General features: G+C 34.1%; 2 protein-coding genes across 3 annotated transcripts; both read left to right on the top strand.

The window, feature by feature from the left end:
- Nucleotides 1-5,291: 5,291 nt before the first annotated feature.
- On the top strand, nucleotides 5,292-10,216 carry LOC114315223 (uncharacterized). Its single transcript, XM_082874722.1, has 2 exons — nucleotides 5,292-5,605; nucleotides 9,006-10,216. The coding sequence occupies exon 2, from the start codon at nucleotides 9,019-9,021 to the stop codon at nucleotides 9,928-9,930; it is 912 nt and encodes a 303-aa protein (XP_082730848.1). The 5' UTR covers nucleotides 5,292-5,605; nucleotides 9,006-9,018; the 3' UTR covers nucleotides 9,931-10,216.
- Nucleotides 10,217-11,535: 1,319 nt separating this feature from the next.
- Nucleotides 11,536-18,626, top strand: LOC114315232 (small ribosomal subunit protein uS13c). 2 transcript variants are annotated; one of them, XM_028261835.2, is made up of 4 exons: nucleotides 11,536-14,930; nucleotides 15,055-15,279; nucleotides 15,699-15,877; nucleotides 18,297-18,626. In XM_028261835.2, the coding sequence occupies exons 1-3, from the start codon at nucleotides 14,820-14,822 to the stop codon at nucleotides 15,864-15,866; spliced, it is 504 nt and encodes a 167-aa protein (XP_028117636.1). In that variant the 5' UTR covers nucleotides 11,536-14,819; the 3' UTR covers nucleotides 15,867-15,877; nucleotides 18,297-18,626. The 2 variants fall into 2 exon arrangements, with proteins under 2 accessions (XP_028117636.1, XP_028117620.1); XM_028261819.2 differs by lacking the exon at nucleotides 18,297-18,626 and having other exon boundaries at nucleotides 15,699-16,004.
- Nucleotides 18,627-19,336: the final 710 nt, after the last annotated feature.

Here is a 19,336-nt window from a genome sequence, read left to right as displayed (position 1 = left end):
ACGAGTAAGGCGGTCAAGCCACTTGTGGGAATAAGATGAGAATTTTTGTTTTTTTTTTGTTTTTTTTTTTTTTTGTTTGTTGTTTTTTGGGTGAATTATACCAATGGTCTCTATAGTTTGGGGTTTGTGTCACTATGGTGCCTGACTTTTAAATTGTGACATATTTAATCTTAAATTTTAAATTTTGTTCCAAATAAGGATAATTTAAGATACTATTGGATTTTTCAAGGGCAAATTCGTCAATTTGATAAAATATAAATTAATTTGACAAAAATAAATGTCAAAAAATTATTTTTGAATTTTTTAAAATTATTTTTACATATTAAAGATAAAATTATATGAAATTGATAAATCTTTTAAACATTTATTTTTTTTTTTACCAAATTAATTTTTATTATGCATTTGGATGATGATCATGTAAAATTAATTTTTAAAAATTAATCATGTAATTTTTATCAATTTTATATAATTTTATCTTTGGTGAGTAGAAATAATTTTTAAAAATTTTAAAATATTTTTTTGACATTTATTTTTGTCAAATTAGTTTATATTTTATTAAATTAACGATTTTACTCTTGAAATTAAGTACTGATATGTTCAATTATCTTTATTTAAAATAAGATTTAAAATTTATAATTAAATATGTTATAATTGAAAAGTTAAAAATTAAAGTGATACAAATTTTAAAGTATAAGAACTATTAGGGTAATTTTTTTTTTCTATTTTTTTAGCGTGTGATCTGCGTCGGCGAGGACTTGAATAGGCCAGATAGCTCAGGCTGTCTTCATGATTTTGGACAACATCAATACATAGGACATGATATTACGTAAGGCCATAGGTGTACTCATTGCTTCTTCGATTTACATGGAAAACATCGATTTGATCACCTTCCTTTTATTAGTCTAACCTTCAGCGACGTGGAGGACCGTGTCCCTCCTTAAAGGATGATCAGAGTTAAGGCGAGGTTAAAATATCTTTCAATTTGTTAAACAAAAATATTGGAGATCATTAAAATTTTATCATATAAAGAATCATGAAAAATTTATGATTCTTAAATTATCTTGATTAGTATATGGTGTTTTATTATAAGTGTAATTTAAAGGTCACAAATCATTTCTGACCATTTTATGAAAGACTTTTTATGATACCTAGCATTGCTGTTTTCTACTAGGTATCATGAAAAACCTTTCATAAAAATAATCATAAAAGTTTTGTGACCCTTAGATTACACTTAGAATAAAACACCACACACTAATCAAGATAATCCAAGGATCATAAATTTTTTATAATCATTTTCATAAAAAAAATTTCATAATCCCTAACTTTTCTCTTGTTAAAATTGTATCCCTTCGTATAAGTTCTATCCTGTTATAATTAATTCATATATAGATTCTTAACCTATAATAAAATATCAAAGTAAAAATAAGTGTGAAAGATATTTAATAGGTGAAATTTATTACAAATTAGTAGTTATATAGGAGATTTGGTTAAAGTCTCCTCATAATAAAATTTTAATGCATTAAGGATAAGTACAAAAAAAATTTCTTGAAAAGTTCACATACCATTATTATCAAAATATTAAACTTTAAAATAATATAACTTTTGATATAAATATAAGTTTTTAATAAAATTACTATTTTTAAAATTCTCTCATCAAGATCTATCAAATAAAAACTATGTTGACTATAAAAAACAAATTAAAAAATTATTATCGTCGAAATTGATGTAAACAGTAACATGTTACTCTGTTTCACAGTAACATGTTATTCTGATTCACAGTAATTTGTTGCTCTGATAATATTGTCCAATAAAAAAAAGAAGATATTTTATTTTATCATTACTCAATTATGTGTTTTCTCCTTAGAGAGTTTATAAAATAAAATAAATTGGGCTGACATTTTCACCAAACAATGGTACAATAGAGGGGTTTTGGCTAAATTTCTCCAATTATATATATATATATAATATTATGTAAAATTAGTTTGTATTATATATATAAAAAATATTATACAAATTAGTGTTATATATTATACAAATACTTGATAATTGATTAAAATATTTTGTAATCTGTCAATCTGTCTAAAATCGCTCAAATCATAATTTGTCAATCTGTCAATCCACTAATCCGTCATTTAATTTATAATTTTACTCTCAAACTGTCTAAACCACACTACGCAACCCCGCTAATTAGGGTATAGTCCTATATCTAGTGGGAACACGAGGCATATACGTTTTAATTCACGTAATATTATTGAGAGTAATATGATTTTTGATTAAAAAAAATATTAAAAAGTTAAAATTATTAAAAAGGCTAAAATAAATTAAATCATACACACCAATTATTTAAAAAAAAATTATACGATTAAAATTCTGAACATGTTAACATTTAAAAATATATAAATTCAAGAAGTTAAAAAGTTATTAAAAAAGTTAAATTTTTAACATCATATCTTGTATATTAAAATATATATTTAAACCTTCTCTCTAAGAGATTTTTGATAGTATTTCGGCAATATTCTAGCAACCTCCTTTATACTTCTAAAGTGTATACACTTTTAGAGTGTAGATTTGGGTTAGCAATTTTGAGTGTTTCTCTCTCGATTTCAGTAGAGATTTTAAAATTTTTGACATTTGCAATTAGGAATGGCAACGGGACGGGGCGGGGCCGGGGATCACCCTCCCCGTCCCCAATCCCCAAAGCTACAACCTTCCCTGGCCCCGGCCCCGATCTCCGGCGGGAAACCCCTCACCCCCCCGACCCCGCTCCTAACAGGGATCAGGTTTCCCCGACCCCAGAAAATCCCCGTAACTCTCTCTCTGTCTGTCTAGCTTTCTCTCTCAATAACAAATCATCATCAACAACATCATTGATCATCAATATCATTTTCATCAACAAAAACGTCATCAACGGCAATATCATTAAAAAAAATAAAAATAAATAAATAAATAAATAGAGACAGATCTGGTGGGAGGGAGGAAATCGATGGTGGCGGTGGCGGTGGCGGGATCTTCTCAGATCTGCCATGGCAGAGGGAGGAGGAGGCGAAAGGCGACGACGGAGGACGAGGAGGCGATGGAGGGCGAGGCTGCGAGAGGCGACGGGAGAAGGCCGCGAGAGGCGACGGAGGACGAGGCGGCAATGGCCTGGAGGAGAAGGAGGCGGTGGTGGCCTGGAGGAGCCGACTGCGTCTGTGTGAAGAGAAGAGAGAGAGTGAGAGAAGAGAAGAGAGAGAGTAAGGAGCCGACTGCGTCTGCGTCTGCGTCTGTGTGAAAAGAAGAGAGAGAGTGTAAGAGAGTATGAGATAGAGAGTGTAAGAGAGGAGCTGATGAGCTGTTCAACCAAACCCTAAACATATATATAATATATCTATATAAATTGGGGCTAACCGGAGTGGGGGGCGGGGCTGGGGGCGGGGATGAAATATGTATCACCGTTTCCGACCCGAATGTCACCGGGGATTTATTTTTGAAGGGTATTTTTCGGGAAAAAACCACTCTTATCGGGGACGAGGGGTAGGGTCTCCGTCGGGCTGGGTTCAAATTGCCATCCCTATCCACAATGGTTCCCTCTCTTCTCAAGTTTTCTCTTATACCATTGTAGGTGTTATTCTCTTCAACTCTAACTGATGGTGGTATCTGAAGCACGGCGGTGGTGATAGTGGCTGAGCTGGATAGCGGTGACGATGGGTGTTGATGCGAATCTTGTTTGGTTTGATGTAGATCTAACTTTCCAAATCACATCTATTTTAGATCAATAATTTTCCTTGGATCTGATTTTTTTTATTAGTTTTATTTTTTTGTTTGTAATTTGTTGTATGATTGTTTGTTAGTCCCTAAAGAGCTTCCTGTTTTTCTTTTGTTAATATGCATGTTATTTTCTTTATTTTAACATAATTGCTTCTGATGTTTTCATATTTATCTTTGTTTATTTCAAAAGTTACTCATTAATTAATTTCACTTACTTTAATCTTATTAAATGGAAAGTTAGGCCTCGTTTGGCAACTTTTAGTTTTAGCAAAAAAACTAAAAAGGCACTATAAGTTGTCGGGTGCCTCTATTTACACACCACTAATTTACTCATCCCACACTATTTTTTTAATTACTATTCTGTCCATAAAGAGAATTACCAAAATATCCCCTTCTTCTCTATCTCTCTTTTCTCTCTCCTCCGAAGCCCTAACTAGCAGCTCCTTCTTCCATCACCGCCGCCGTTGCCAGTGACTTCCCCATCTCCTGCCGCTGTCAACCTCTCTTCCACATCCTCCCGCAGCCGCCAACGTCTCTCTCACCTTCTCCCTCCGTCGCAAGCGCTCCTCCACAACTTAGATTTCGCGATCTTCTCTTCCGATAAATTGCACATCTCTCGCTCGCTCTCTCTCTCTCTCTATCTCTCATACTTTTGTGGAAGGGAGTTTTGGTGGCTATGAGGAGGGGATGGAAGATCTATGGTGCCACTGCAAACCCTAGTCGATGCCAATGATGATGCCGCCACTCCACTAGCTTCATGTCATCCTCTCCACCCCTGTTCACCACCCTTGCAGCACCTCTCCCATCAGCTTCCCCCTCCAGCCCCCTCCCTCCGATACCCTTCTCCCACCATTCTTTCCCTTCTTCTTCTTCTTTTTCCCTTCGCCTTTGAAACCCTAAATCTCTACTCTCTGAAACCTTAGATCCGAAGTGTGGGAGGTTAAAGGGCAGATCGCAATGGTGGCTTAAAGAAGAGAGGGCAAGTGGGAGGGGCTAACACCGGCGTCGGCGACAGAGCTGGGTTGTAGGCGGTGGCGGTGGTGGGGTGTGTGATTAAGGGTAAAAATGGAACATTGCGTGTGTATTGAACAAAATTATTATTTATTAAATTATTAAATGTGTGAATTAAGTATTGGTGTGTCTTGAGATGATATGTGGTGTGTAAATAGAGACACCCATAAGTTGTCATATAAACTATCTTTACTTTTTTGCACATCTTTTTGTAAAAAGTAAAAAAAATATATATATTCCCAAACAAGATCTTAGTATACTTATTTTAAAAGTAGGAGATTAACTATATTTTTTTTTTCAAGTACCCATAAATTTACGTTATACATAAATAAAACAAATGTTAATCAGGGTTAAATATTAAAAATGTAAGAAAAATACATTAAAAATCAAATGTTCAAATAATAAGACTTATTAAAATATAAGAATATCTTATGAACTAATTGAAATACAAATACTTAAAAAAAAAATTTCTAATAAATTTCTCTAAAATTATATCAATATATATATATTAGTATTATTTTCTTTGTAATCTAGGGAGCCAATAAATAATGTCTCCCTTATTAGACGATACACACGTGGCCTGCAAGACTCTAGATTATGCCCGAAGAAGCCCAGCCCACAACACCACCCAACGCAACCTTCGCCAACGTGAGTCAGAGAGCCAACATCGCACGTTTCTTCACTCCACCCACCCACCCCCCCAACCAAAACCCTATCTCCGAACCATCCTCTCTCTCACACACTCACACACACACTCACCTCCAGCACCAACTAGATCTTTCTTCTGTATCTCTCTTCCCTCCCTAATCCACATTCAAACTTAAATCCCACCATCTCTCTCTCAGAGGTACATTTGATCTCGATCTTGATATCGATCTCAATTGTGATACCTGCAATGTTTAATTTATTGGGTTTTGACTATCTCTTCGATTTCTACTTCACATCTATATGTTTTTGGATTAACTGTGTTAAATTCAAGGCCTTCTTGATTGTTTATATTTGTGTATTATGTGGGTATGTGTTGATATTTTGAAGTTCACAATTCTTACACGATTCGAGGGATTGGAAAAGAAAAAAGAAAAAAGAAAAAGAAAAAGATTGTGATCTCTCATCTTGGTGAGAAAAGAAAGTGTTTTCACTATCATGTTTGATTGAGTAAGAATGCAAAGTATGTGATATAGTGATATACGAATGGAATTTATTTTATATTTTAATATTGGTATTATGAAAAATATACGTTCAATCAGTTTGTTTCTCACCACTTTTGGTGAGCTTATAAGATAAGAAAGTTCTCTTTCTCACGATTTTTCATCGTTTCTGACCATTTGTTACTGACTTATAAACCAAACATGAGAAAAGAGTTCTACTTTATTTCTTATCATTTCTCACCAAATCACTCAATCCGAACCGACAGTTAAAACGTGATTTTGTTTTTATGGTTTGTCTAATTGCTTATTTATGTAAACTAATTGGGTCTGTTTCTGTTAAATTGATTAGCTTTAGTTGGGTTGGGTATGTAATAATGGTGCGTTTAGGTGTTCCATGAAAATTGAGTCCCTGTCTTGTATATTGTACTGTAATAAGTAACAAAGAGAAACAGAAACGAGAAGAACCAAATTAATGAAAAATGCTAATTATGCAGAACTTTTATATTGAAAATCCAAACAGGATGTTGTGTGTTAGTGGCATTTTTTCAAATATGAATCAAAGTGATTGGCTCTTTGATTTCCAATGAATGAGTGTAAAGATGCCACATCACTTTGTTTGAAGTTCTTTTATATAAATTCTGTTTGTCTAACATTACCCATAAGTCAATGATCTTATTCTTAGTTTATGTATTAACACCTATGAGTCATTGTGATGAAAATGCAGGTGTTGTGGAGGATTAATTTTTAACATGTATATATAATTATATATACATACACACTTACCAAACCTGCTCCTGTACCAAGATTGAGGGTTGTACCTTAGATTAATAGATATGCATATGAGGAAGATGAAAGTAGGAAATGTTATAGAACCAAATGAATTTCCGATTGAAGTTCATTAATGTTTGGAAGTGCTTGTGTGATAAAGGAGAAGTTTGGTTGATCAAATTTGTTTCATAAGATTTTGAATTTTAAGAAACTTATTGATGAATGGAGTGAGAAAGTTCATGAAATTCAATATACAAGAACAATGGGTATATTCAAAATTGTACTGATTATTATTATATAATTTTTGTACATATGAGGAAGGTGAAAGTAGGAAAAGTGGTATGACCAAAAGGGTGTGTGGTGTGATTTTAGGATATTTACTCAGTTGAAGGAAATTTTTTATAGGATTGCTATTAGACTTGTTATCATGAATGGTCCTAAATGTTAGTTGGTATATATATATATATATATATATTTAATATAGAAATGAGTGTAGCTTAAATGAGAATGTTGAGATAGACGAGTAGTGTTATAAGAAAAGATAAATTAAGAATTGAATCAATTAGGTAGAAGTTGGAAATTGAAGATAAGATGGGAGAAAGCCATTTGAGGTGGTATGGTTATGTGCACATCATAGACCAATTAACACGCCAATAAGGAGGAATAATTTTATCCACGTGGAGGGTGACAAACAACATAGAAGACCTCGAAGACCTTGGGTTGATGTGATAAGAAATTACATGAATAACTTAAACTCAACTGATTATATGTGTGTGAATAGAACCATGTGGAGCCTTAGAGGAAATCGGTCCATGTAGCCAATCCCAAATAATTAGGTCAATATTGTTAAGTTTCAAATATACATGTTTAACACACTTTCATTCATGTTTGGAACAAATATTTTTAGTTGGAATGTGCACAGGCTTATATTTTTAGTAATCTGCTTTATGGCCATACTCTATTCAAACATTTTGCCCTTTTCATCTTTAGTGGTTATTACTTTAAAAGAAGCTGGATGTTTCCAAGCCTTATCAATCTTGCCTTAGCCTGGAGTTAATTTGAGAATGTTCAAGTTTCAAGGATATGGTACTTGAATTTAAGATGCTGTTCTATGACGAGGAAGTTGTGTCATAGGTTTGTTGATGTTGATTGCAAAGTCATATTCAATTCTCTCTTGAACACATTCATAGCATTGTTCTCTAAAGTGAAGAAAACTTAGGTGATCTAAAAGGAAATGTTGTAGTTGAATTCTACATACCATACAATCTTCATATGGTGGAGCACGAATCCTGCTAGCCACAAATCTCTCCCACTTGGAAAGATGGATAGAGCTGGTGCGAGATAATACTGCATGTGTTTAGCCCTAGTACATGTGAACGCTAACTGTTATTGTCAGGCTTCGCTTCATAGGTACTGATTATGCTGGGTCTTCTTTTGGCACTTCATTCATGAACAATTTGCTTATGAATTCATGTATAGGTAAATGTATATATATATATAGAGAGAGAGAGAGAGATTCATATATGATTATTAAATTAGACATTGTTAGCTGTTTTGTTTTTTCTAATTTTAGCACCCTCTTATTTTTTGTTTGGCAAGTTGGTTTTGAGGTTTTTTGTGCTAAAATAGCTACAAAAAACAAAATAGGTTTTTTAGCCCAATAAGACAAAACATCACATTCAACCCATAATCATTACATTCTTTCTCTCACAAAAAAGTAAAAAAAGCCAAAAAAGCCAAAAGCCCTTCCCAAACCAGGCCTTTTAGCCCTAGGTTAAAATAGTCAAAAAGACCAAAAAGCCAACCCACTTTCCAAATGGAGGCTAATTGTTGCTTCACTAGTAGCCCCCAAATCTTCTTCTAGTTGTGCGCGTGTGCATGCAAAAGAGAAGAAGAAAGAAAGGGTATAGACATCTTTTCATGGCTAATGTTGATGGAGTTGGTGTACATTTTAGCCCAAAACCTTGTGGTAGTAATTGGCTATTTTTAAAAGACAATGAGGTAAAGTTCTCTAGGCCCATACAGCTAGAGGGTAAAGTGGATTTTTCCCTATTAACATATTTTCTTGAGGGTGATGATTTATGGAAGTCCTTTGTCATATTATTGGAGAAGTGAATAAATATTAGATTGTGTGAAAAATACACTCGACTGGTTTGATTTCTTTGTGAAAGCAATTTACTGATATTACTTACATTGTTAACCCAAAAAAGCCTTTGCATTTTTATTTATTTTTTTTGAAATTTGAGTCATTAGCTTGTTAGAATTATTTGATTTTTCACATTTCATTTTATTTTATTATTTTATTTTATTTTTGTTTGGAATGAGTGTCAGGTTTGGCTTGTGAATGGCTAAAGTAAACAAGGTGCGGCGGAAGTCCAATTCTCCATGTCTTAACGTTTTGACAGATGTCCGTCAAAAGAAGAAAGGTTCAAAAGCACTGAAGAATAAAGAGTGGGAGGATACAACTTGCTCGGTTTGTATGGAGTACCCTCACAATGCCGTCCTCCTCCTCTGCTCTTCTTACAACAAGGGTTGCCGTCCATATATGTGTGCGACTAGCAACCGCTATTCCAACTGTCTTGAACAGTACAAGAAAGCTTATACTAAAGTCACTTCAACCCATATGGCTGAACCATTGCATGGGCTCACAGATGATTTGGGTTTCAGTCCTGGGATAGGTTGTGTCAATAACGAAAAGAAGGAGGTATCAGAGCTTTTGTGTCCGCTTTGCAGGTGTCAGGTGAAAGGTTGGACGGTGGTTGAACTGGCACGCAAGTATTTTAATACCAAGAAGAGAACCTGTATGCAAGACAACTGCTCGTTTGTTGGAACTTACAAACAACTGAGGAAGCACGTAAGGGCACAACACCCTTGGGCGCGTCCAAGGGAAGTGGACCCCTCACTTGCTGAGAAATGGAAAAGGCTTGAGCGTGAGAGAGAACGAGAAGACGTGATCAGCACGATTAGATCGTCTACACCGGGGGCAATTGTAATGGGTGATTATGTAATAGAGAGGAACTACCGCAGTGCCTCTTCTGGGGACTATGACATGGATGACTATCTGGGTGATGCTATTTTCAGGTTGGAATCTTGGGATGGGGAAGATGATGAGATGCATCGAGATGGAACTGCAGCTGTGTCGGGTCATTTTGGCAATAATTATATTTCTCGCTTGACTGGCTATCGTGGATTGGTGATGAGGAGGACTACAGGGAGGTTGAGGGGGCAAACGCACAGAGCAGCTAACGGGAGGTAGATAACTTTACATGACTACAAATTAGTGCCAAGTTTTGTGAATTATTTTAGATTGCTTTCGTGACAGTTATTGTCTGGTTGTTTTCGTAGATTAGGTCTCATTTAAATATTATGCATAGTGGTCATTCAAACAGGACAAAATGATAGTGTACTTCTGATATTTGTCTCTGAACATGTCTTTGCTTTGTGTGTTGCTTCGCTTCGCTTCATGTTCTATGAATCATGGTTCTCATGATGATTTCTTCATGTACAGCTTGAATAATATTGGGAAAGGATTTCCATATAAAGAACACGACGAGCATAAATATCCTCTTTTAATCTTGATTATGACAGATTGAGCCTTTCTTATAGGAAATTGCAGGAAGACATGACAATTTTTTCTAGGAAACTCCCAACAAAAAATACACATTAGGTATGATTGCTGCCTGAGTCCTGGGCAGTGCCCAATGCCCCCAACGTGTGCCTGGGGCATTGGGATCATTGTTTAGAATCGTGCATTAATTTTTTATGGCATGGGATCTTGTATTATTAAATTTCTGTGTTCCTTTCTCAATTCACTCTCAACTATCAGATCATACCTTGAGATTCATGTGCCTTGACATTTTCACATGATATAGTTGAGACTGTATTAGGATAGTGGGAGAAAGGGAAACGGAGATGGAGAATCTTTGGTATTTTTTTGATCACATTAAAGTTTGGTATTTGGTTTCCATCTTGTCAAATTTGGTATGATGTAGAGCATGTTGATAAATTTAGCACAATGAATAATATATCGTTGAAGTTGATTTTTTTGTGTTCATGGTGTTAAATTATAGTATTAATACAATTATGAGAGCAACAATGAAAAGCTTATGAAGCAGCTGATCTTTTTGTGTTTATGTTTATCATCATAAATTATAGTATTAATACAATTTAGGGGAGCAAGATTGAAAATGCTTTTATAAAGCCAAATTCAAAAAGCTTAAGAAGCAGTTGATGTTGATCAAGGGCGAAATTACTTATTTATCTTCTTCAACATGAAGTTAGGAGTTACTAAAGTCCTGGACGCGTCAATTGTTTGCAGAGCTAAGGTTGTCTTTTGAATTATAAATTTGGGTAAGGATTTGGAAAGAAAAATGAAAAGGTAAGAGAAATGTGAATGAAATATATGTTAAGAGTAAGGCTTGTCTTCAATTCAGTTTAGATTGGACCGTACTGTTAGACTTTCGTGAGCCTACCATGGAGTCCACATCAATGATTTGAACTGTTCAATGTGTAGGGCTCATTGAGGACGTAATTTTTGCAAAAAATTACGTTGATCGGATATCAATTGCTACTTGATCAGATTATATTTTTGTTAACAATTTTATTTTTAAAAATCATATCGAATGTTGATAGAAATGTAATCTGAACATGTAGCTATCGATATCCGATCAATGTGATTTTTTATAAGGATGAAGTACTTGACAAGCCTTACACATTGAGTAGTTCGGATCATCGATATGGGTTCCATGGTAGGCTCATGGGACCTAACAGTACAGTCTAATCTAATTATACGCAAGTCACATTATAAGTTAAATATATTTTTCTTTTCAAATTCATTATCTAAACATATCCAAACTGTTTGGAGGACACTTCCTTTGCTTTAATGGAGATGCTACCTCCAATTTTCTTACATGCTTTAATGCAAATATCTTCAATAACAAAAATGAATGCCTCCACGGATGTTTGACATTTATGTGGTGGCTTTTAACAAGAGGAAGGTGATTTAGAGTTTAATATGGTAGCACCTTCCTATATGTTGGATTAAATTGGTATTATAAAATTATTATCAGACAATGAGTCCATGACTCAACTAAAATTTAATTTGGTAACAATTGATACAATTATTATTCAAGTAAGAGAATATGCTTCAACATTATTAATAAAATCAATAATATATATATTTTTTTTATTAGAAAAAGGGAGTATATTAATCACCAAATTGGGCTACATCTGAATAGAGAAGAGTAACAAAAGAGCTAGGCAGATGAACAGTCCATAAATCAGGTAGAGAGTTGGAAGCTTTGGTCTTGGCAACCCAATGCGCCACCTTGTTGTTAGAGCAACGTGTCCAAGTGAAGGAGAGGTAAAACTATAGAGCAAGAGCACGAATGTCTAGTATCACAGCACTAATTTCCTAAGGGGGAACCGTTTCTGAGACGCATAACTGAATCACCACTTGGTTATCACTTTCTATTTCCACATTCGATAGATTGTGAGCTTGGATCATAAGGCAAGCCATGCGGACCGCAAGAGCTTCAGCAAGAAGGGCTGAGGAGGCACCTAGAGTCCTAGCATTGCCATCAATGAAACGGCCATTGGAATCCCTGAGGATTGCTGCAAGAGCAACCTTGGAGGTCCTGTGGCAAAAGGTGGTATCACAATTAATTTTAAAATAGCCATGAGCAGGTGGGGACCAAGCCGAAGGCGGTTCGGGTGATGGGGATTCAAGAGGCGAGACTGAATTTTGAGAAGGCCGAAACAGAAGATCTCGTTCGGCCCATTCATGAGCAATACGCTGGAGGGTCACCGAGGGGTCCACAGGAATATGGTTGAAGATGAATTCATTCCGAGATTTCCAAATATACCAACCTATGGTCGCCACTCTGCTGAGAAGTTGCATCGTTGCATCTTTGGGCAGACCTGACACAATTAAATCATTTGTCCATGAAACCACATTAGGGATGGATCATTTCTCCACTCTTAAATTGATATCACTGCCAAACCAAACCGCTTTAGTCCAAGGGTAGTCAAAAAGTAGATGTTCCACAGTTTCAATCTCCGATTGGCACATGGGGCAAAGCGTTGAAGCACTGCATTTGCGTTTATAGAGGCCCGCCTTGGTTGCTAAAGCGTTGTTACAAGCTCTCCACCAAAAGTGACGGATCTTGGGCGGGGTATCTATTTGCCACCCTGATTTCCACAAACTGTCCACAGTGGCCGTAGAAGAAAAAGGATCACGAATTGAAGATTTACCATTGATAGTTCTGGCCAGAGCATACCCAGACTTTACCGAGTAAATCCCCGAGTTGGTGTGATGCCAAACCAGGCAATCGTTTCTATCTTCCACTGCTATAGGAATGGCTTGGATAGCTACCTTTTCCTCATCAGAAATAGTGTCACCCAGAGCATCTAAATTCCAGATTTTGAAAGTTGGGTCAATAATATTTGGGAGCTTTAATTTGAAAGTTTTAATGTTGTGGAGAATGTCTGTGTTATGGAAGTTTATACTCCTCTCTCTACTCTTTCTTTTCTATCTAATTAGAACTCCCATTATAGTTATTATTTTAGAGTTATGTATCACTACCCTAATGACATTCTCTCAAAACATAAAAAATGATGAAGTTGATTTTATAGAAGAAATCAAATAATTGAATCAAGACCTAGAATCAATTGAGAAAAATCTCATGGAATATATGGGTAAGCACAAGGATGAACGAGTAAAAATAAGTGTAAAATATATATGTTAGGATAAATTATATACATTTCTTGAGGTTTTATTAACATACCAATCGTCCTCTGCGGTTTTAAAAATTACATTTTACTTCTTGAGATTTTTAATTTCATAACAAATTGTCTCTTTTATTAATAAATCATGAAGTCAATTAACAGTTTTAATAATGTTAAAAATATGTTTCAATTAATAATTTAGGTAATTTTATTATTGTGTAGGAGAGCAATTATGAATTTTATTTTTTTAATTAATTCTGTTAAATAAAAAGTTATAATAGGGGGGTATTTGTAATTTTTCAAACTATACGGGTCAATCTGTATTTTAAGCAAATCTCAGAGAGTATTTGTAATCTAATTTTTTTTTATTTATATGATTAATAAATTATTGATAAAAATGAGACTAAATGTTATGCAAATTAAAATCATATGAAAATATAGTGTAATTATGTCAAAATTATAAAATTTATTATATATTTTTTAAAATTTTAGGTGATGTATAATACCCTTTTTTATTGTTATCTAAATAAGCTAAAATAAAATGAAACAATCAAAATGGTTTTTTGTTTAAACAATCAAAAAGTGATTTTTTTTACAACAATATTACAAAATTTAAAAAAATTATCACTAAAAAAAAATAAAAAATCAATAGTCTACAATTAGGGTTGGTTTTTTGACTTTTTGACCTTTTTGGCTATTTTAACCTGGGCTAAAAAATTTGGTTTGAGAAGCACTTTTTGGCTTTTTTGGTTTGGGAAGGACTTTTTGGCTTTTTTGACTTTTTTTGTGAGAGAATAATATAATGATTATGGGTTAGATGTGATATTTTGTTGGTTGTGGATAAAATAGCCTATTTTATCTTTTGTGGCTAAAATAGCCAAAAAAACCTACAAACCTTCTTTCCAAACGGTGCCTTAATATAAGGGGACCTGTACTTCATTAATTATAAATCTATACCACACTCACTTTCGAAATAATGATGGAATATAGTTTCATAATTCATAGCATTTTTATTTTTGAATAAATTATAAATACATCGTTTGAAATTTGTTTAAAATATGAATTATTCCTTTTGATTTGAAAAATTATAAATAGTTCATTGTCAGGATTTATAAAATTCCTAACTAATTTTCTATACAATGATAAATTACTTAAATTATTAATTAAAATAAAATTTGAACATTATTAAAAATTATTATAATTTATTAATAAAATAAATTATTTTATTATAAAATTAGAAACTACAAGAATATGATATAATTTCCAAAATTACATACAACAAATCACATTTTGAACTATTTATTTGTTTTTATTTTGCTGAACCAAACGAAGCCTTAGCAGAGGATAAGCCTTCATCATCTACTCTCTCTCTCTCTCTCTCTCTCTCTGCTGTCCCAGAAAAAGCAGAAACGAAAGGAAATGGCTCAAGCACTAGCGACACCTCTCGCAGCTTCACTGTCTCTCATCTGCAACACAACCACCACCAGAATCCCCAATTCTCTCTCTTTCCCCTCTCCAACTCCTCCCAAGGTTAATTCCTTTACTTTCTTTTCTGTTCCTTCTTTTTCTCAGCAACCAAACAGGGCTTTAGGTTAGGTTTCAGTCTTTGAATTCGTTTTGATATCAGTTTCTTCCGTTGATTGCTTGCTTGCAGTTCGGTGGTTTGAGCATCAAATGCGTCCGTGTAGGAGGCGTAGAGATTCCGAACAACAAGAGAATTGAGTATTCTCTGCGCTACATCCATGGAATCGGCCGCACCACTTCTCGCCAAATCCTTGTTGACCTCAGCATGGACAACAAAATCACGAAAGATTTATCTGAAGAAGAACTCATCTCTCTCCGTGACCAAGTCTCCAAGTACATGGTCGAAGGCGATCTCGTAATCTCTCTCTCTCTCTCTCTCTCTCTCTCTCTCTCTCTCTAAGCCCCTTCCTTTATACATATATTAAAACTCCATTGTTTGGCAAATTTACATCTAAATTTTTTAGTGATTTAATGAATTTTTTGGTAATTTGATGAATGAGGAAGAGAGGTTGAATTTGCAAAATGTTAGTAGTCATTAGCAGATAACAATATGAACATTCTTGAAAAATAAAATAAAATAAAATAAAGTTTCAAAACTGTTATGAGTTGGACTACATGAACTGAAATCAGAATTTTTAGTGATTAAATAGATTAAATTAATAGTTTAGGATGAGATAGAAAAAATTATGATAGTTTAGGAGATAAAAGTGAAATTAAACCTTTATATAATAGAAAAAAATGTTTATAATATTGATGTGGTTTTGGTGTTTCCAGAGGCGGTTCAATGCGCTTAACATTAGGCGGTTGAAGGAGATTCAATGCTACAGAGGGGTGAGGCACATTCAGGGGCTGCCATGCAGAGGACAGCGCACGAAGAACAATTGCCGGACTTTGAAGGGCAAGCGGGTTGCAATTGCTGGAAAGAAGAAGGCTCCTCGTTAACTGAAAATAGGGTTTGTTTTCTTTTCTGTAGTTTGATTGAATTGAATGGCTTTTGTAGGTGATCGTGTTGTAGTAGAAATTCAACTACTTTGGATCAATTGAATTGAATTTATGATATATGGAATTGCATTTGTTGCATTTCTTCTCTTTAGAATTCAGAATATAAATGGTGCATAATAGGGTTGGAACTACTGTTCCACTCAGATGTTCAACAAATTATAGATGCTCATCACCAAACAACAAGAGACAAGAAAGAAAATGGAAGACAACAAAACACAAACTATATGCAACGAAGAAAATGAGACAAATGAAACAGTTTCTTTGATCAAGAAAATATAACAACCAAACCAAACATATTCACATTCATATATCGATTTCTGTTTTACATATATCAGTTGAAGTTGAATGCACTAAATTACATTAAAATACATATAACACACAACTACACATGTTACACATAAGGGTTATATATTTGCATATGGATATGTATACATAGACAAAATCTTATATGATAGAGAGAGGTGGGAGGGAAAGGTATTCATGGAAACTTCAATGATCTTGCTATTTCTTGTGGTGCTCCCTGGTGGTATGTACCAAAAAGTGCTAATGCTGTTGGTTAATTCCATATATTGCAAACAGATTGGTTCATTAGTTTGTAATAGATCCTTAGTTCATGAACCTATAATCCTTTTGTATGTGCCATGCACACTGTAGCTTTATTTGTTGTTTGCGGCACTCTGTTTATATTTTGACAGTGGGTATGAGAAATGATACCTATATAATTAAGAATTAAGCAAGTGTAGTCTAGGTTTTTATCTTCCCTTGCAATGAAACATTGCTGGCTGTTGTAAAACCAAATGAGTTCGGCAGAGGAAATACTATTAGTATTGCTATTATTATTTTGATAAGTGACTTCAATAAAGGAATTATGCTGAAGGATAGACTTTTACTGTTAACAGATGATGCATGACTTTAAGGACTTAGAATAACAATGAGAAATTAGGTTTTGGATTAGTCGTAAACTATAAAGTAAACTATAAGTTTACTATTAGTTTATTAGTTGTGAACATGAGTAAACTATAAGTTAGAATTTTGGAGAGATACTTTAAAATTTAAAGGTTTCAAGTTAAGTAGGACCACACATAATATATGGAGATTAACTCAGCAAAACTATATACAAAAAGGAAGATAGAGTAAAAGCTTATGGGCAAGGAGTACCGTTTTTGATCGCTTTGGTCAATTATTCATAAATATAGAGAGATTGAGAAAGATGTGGACCATAAAATTAGGGAAGGAAGGAAGGATGAATGAAGAAGTGCAAGTGATCATAATATTTCTATTAAATTGAAGGAAATTTTTTGATATGATTGCAATAAGACCTGCTTTGTTGAATGTTGTCAGTTAAGAAACATGTCAAAAAAAATGAGTATATCTTAAATGAAAATGTTGATGTGGATAAGTAGCGTGTATTAGAAGGGAAAAATAATAATAAATATATCTATTAGGGAGAGATCAACTGAAAACAAAATATGAGAAAGTGAGACCAATTAAGAAGCGATTTAATACATGTGAAGGAAGGGTAGTAAAAGAAATAGAGGAAGGCCAAAGAGAACATGAATTAAGTTGATAAGAAAATATATGATTGTCTAAAAGTTAACTAGGATATGACTTCAAATACAACCAACAGGGAATGTGGAATAAATGAATTTGTGTAGCCAACTGCAAGTAGGTGTTAGTTGTAGGATATGGTTTTGCAACTCGTTCTGCTGACCCTTGCTCAATACCAGGAAATTGCGTGGATCATGTGATAGGTCATGGACGGTAGCACAATTGTTTTAACTATCGTGTCTTTTATCTAGCACAAAACATATTATGAGACACATTGCACAAGTTTAGGGAATGTTACTCAGAATCTACAGGTTAGCAAAACCTAGATTAAAAAGAGGGATTACTTTTCAGCTGGGATATCCCAATGTGATTACAGTGACAAAATTGGATGGATTGTAATGAATGTATCACAATGACAAAACTCCCCTAACTCCCTCAGGCCCTTTATTTAGAAGTGCAAAATTTATTAGAAGGGTTTTTATGGACATAAAATGAACAGTTGACACGTCAACTTGAATTTAACCCGAGCTGGTTCCACTTTATATCTATTTCTGTGTGTATGTATATATATTAGTAAGTAGTGATTTTGCTATGAATACAAAAACTAAACACAATGGTATACTTGAATGAACAAACTTTTATCAAATTTGTTGATAGGACTAAAAAAATTATCAGTTGAGTGCTGTGATTGATTTTTGTGTTCTGAAATATATTGAGTGAATAGTTGCTTCAATGACCAGCATTGCAATATATACTGACTCTCAGGTTTTGGTGGATGTGTTGTGTCATAAAACCTGACCTTTTTGATATATGGTCTTGTAGCAAGTTTTTTTCTTTGCGAAAATGGCATTGTCTACTCGTCCTTGTAACCAGATTCTTAGAAGTGCGCCGCCTCAGTTGTCGAGTTCCTCTGGCAAGATACCCAGCTCATGGGATCTGCGAATTCTGTTTTAGTTTAGTTTGCTTGGCTTCGGCCTTCATTTTACAACCCCCCCCCCCCCCCCCCCCCAAAAAAAAAAAAAAAAAAAAAAAAAAAAGTTAGTCGAACAATGATTAAGCCAGCGCATGACTTGGTTTGGTCTGTAAATAACTTCCTACTTAATATTTTAATGCAATGGTGACTGTTACTGTTTCTTAAAAAAAAAAGAAAAAGTGAGTAAATTGGATGATAGCCCAAAACAATGTCTGTAATTGGGCCTATTCCACAAAACCCAACAGCATAAGCCCAAGCTCACACTGGTAGTCCAATTAACTAATGGGTTCACAAATTGGGCATTAGGCCTTGAGTTTAGAAGTCGTAATTGGCCAATAGATGTGAACATTGGGTACCAATGTCCATTGTCCACTCCATAAACATGAAACGTGATTGTATCCGAAAAAAAAAACACATGAAACGTGATCCAAAAATATTATAGGAAACAGAAAATACGAGGTGATATGAGATTAAATACAATATTTATTTTTTGAAAAAAAATATTAGAATATTTTCTTAATCAATGCAAGTACTAATGCTATTGAATACTTTAAAAACTTATTAAAAAAGTTTTGCAAGAAAGAGATTCCATATAATTTTTCAAGAGTTTTTGACAAGATTCTTTATGGGGCTGGCTTCCCTCCGGTCCGTGATCGGACTGGAGGGTATTGTTGGGCCCATGAGAGTTCAATACGAATTCCGTTTCGATAATTTGAACTGTTCAATGTGTAGAATTCGTCGAGTACTATATGCCTATAAAAAATCAAGTTGATCGGATATCGATACCTATGTGATCAAATCAATTTGATATAAAAAAAAAAATAGTCGATGAAAAAATAAACGATTGACAGAAATCTGATCCGATGAGATAGCTATCGATATCCGATCA

The sequence above is a fragment of the Camellia sinensis genome, chromosome 6 (genome assembly GCF_055761805.1).
Source record: "Camellia sinensis isolate YWXY chromosome 6, ASM5576180v1, whole genome shotgun sequence".
Lineage (NCBI taxonomy): Eukaryota > Viridiplantae > Streptophyta > Magnoliopsida > Ericales > Theaceae > Camellia > Camellia sinensis.
The sequence above is the reverse complement of the archived record's forward strand: the minus strand, read 5'-3'. Positions and strand labels throughout refer to the sequence as shown.

Excerpts from the sequence above, each read along its gene's own strand:
- LOC114315223 (XM_082874722.1), top strand. The coding sequence starts at position 9,019 with ATGGCTAAAGTAAACAAGGTGCGGCGGAAGTCCAATTCTCCATGTCTT.
- LOC114315232 (XM_028261835.2), top strand. The coding sequence starts at position 14,820 with ATGGCTCAAGCACTAGCGACACCTCTCGCAGCTTCACTGTCTCTCATC. Across the intron at positions 14,931-15,054 it reads CCTCTCCAACTCCTCCCAAG|TTCGGTGGTTTGAGCATCAA; the intron begins GTTAATTCCTTT and ends GCTTGCTTGCAG. Across the intron at positions 15,280-15,698 it reads ACATGGTCGAAGGCGATCTC|AGGCGGTTCAATGCGCTTAA; the intron begins GTAATCTCTCTC and ends TGGTGTTTCCAG.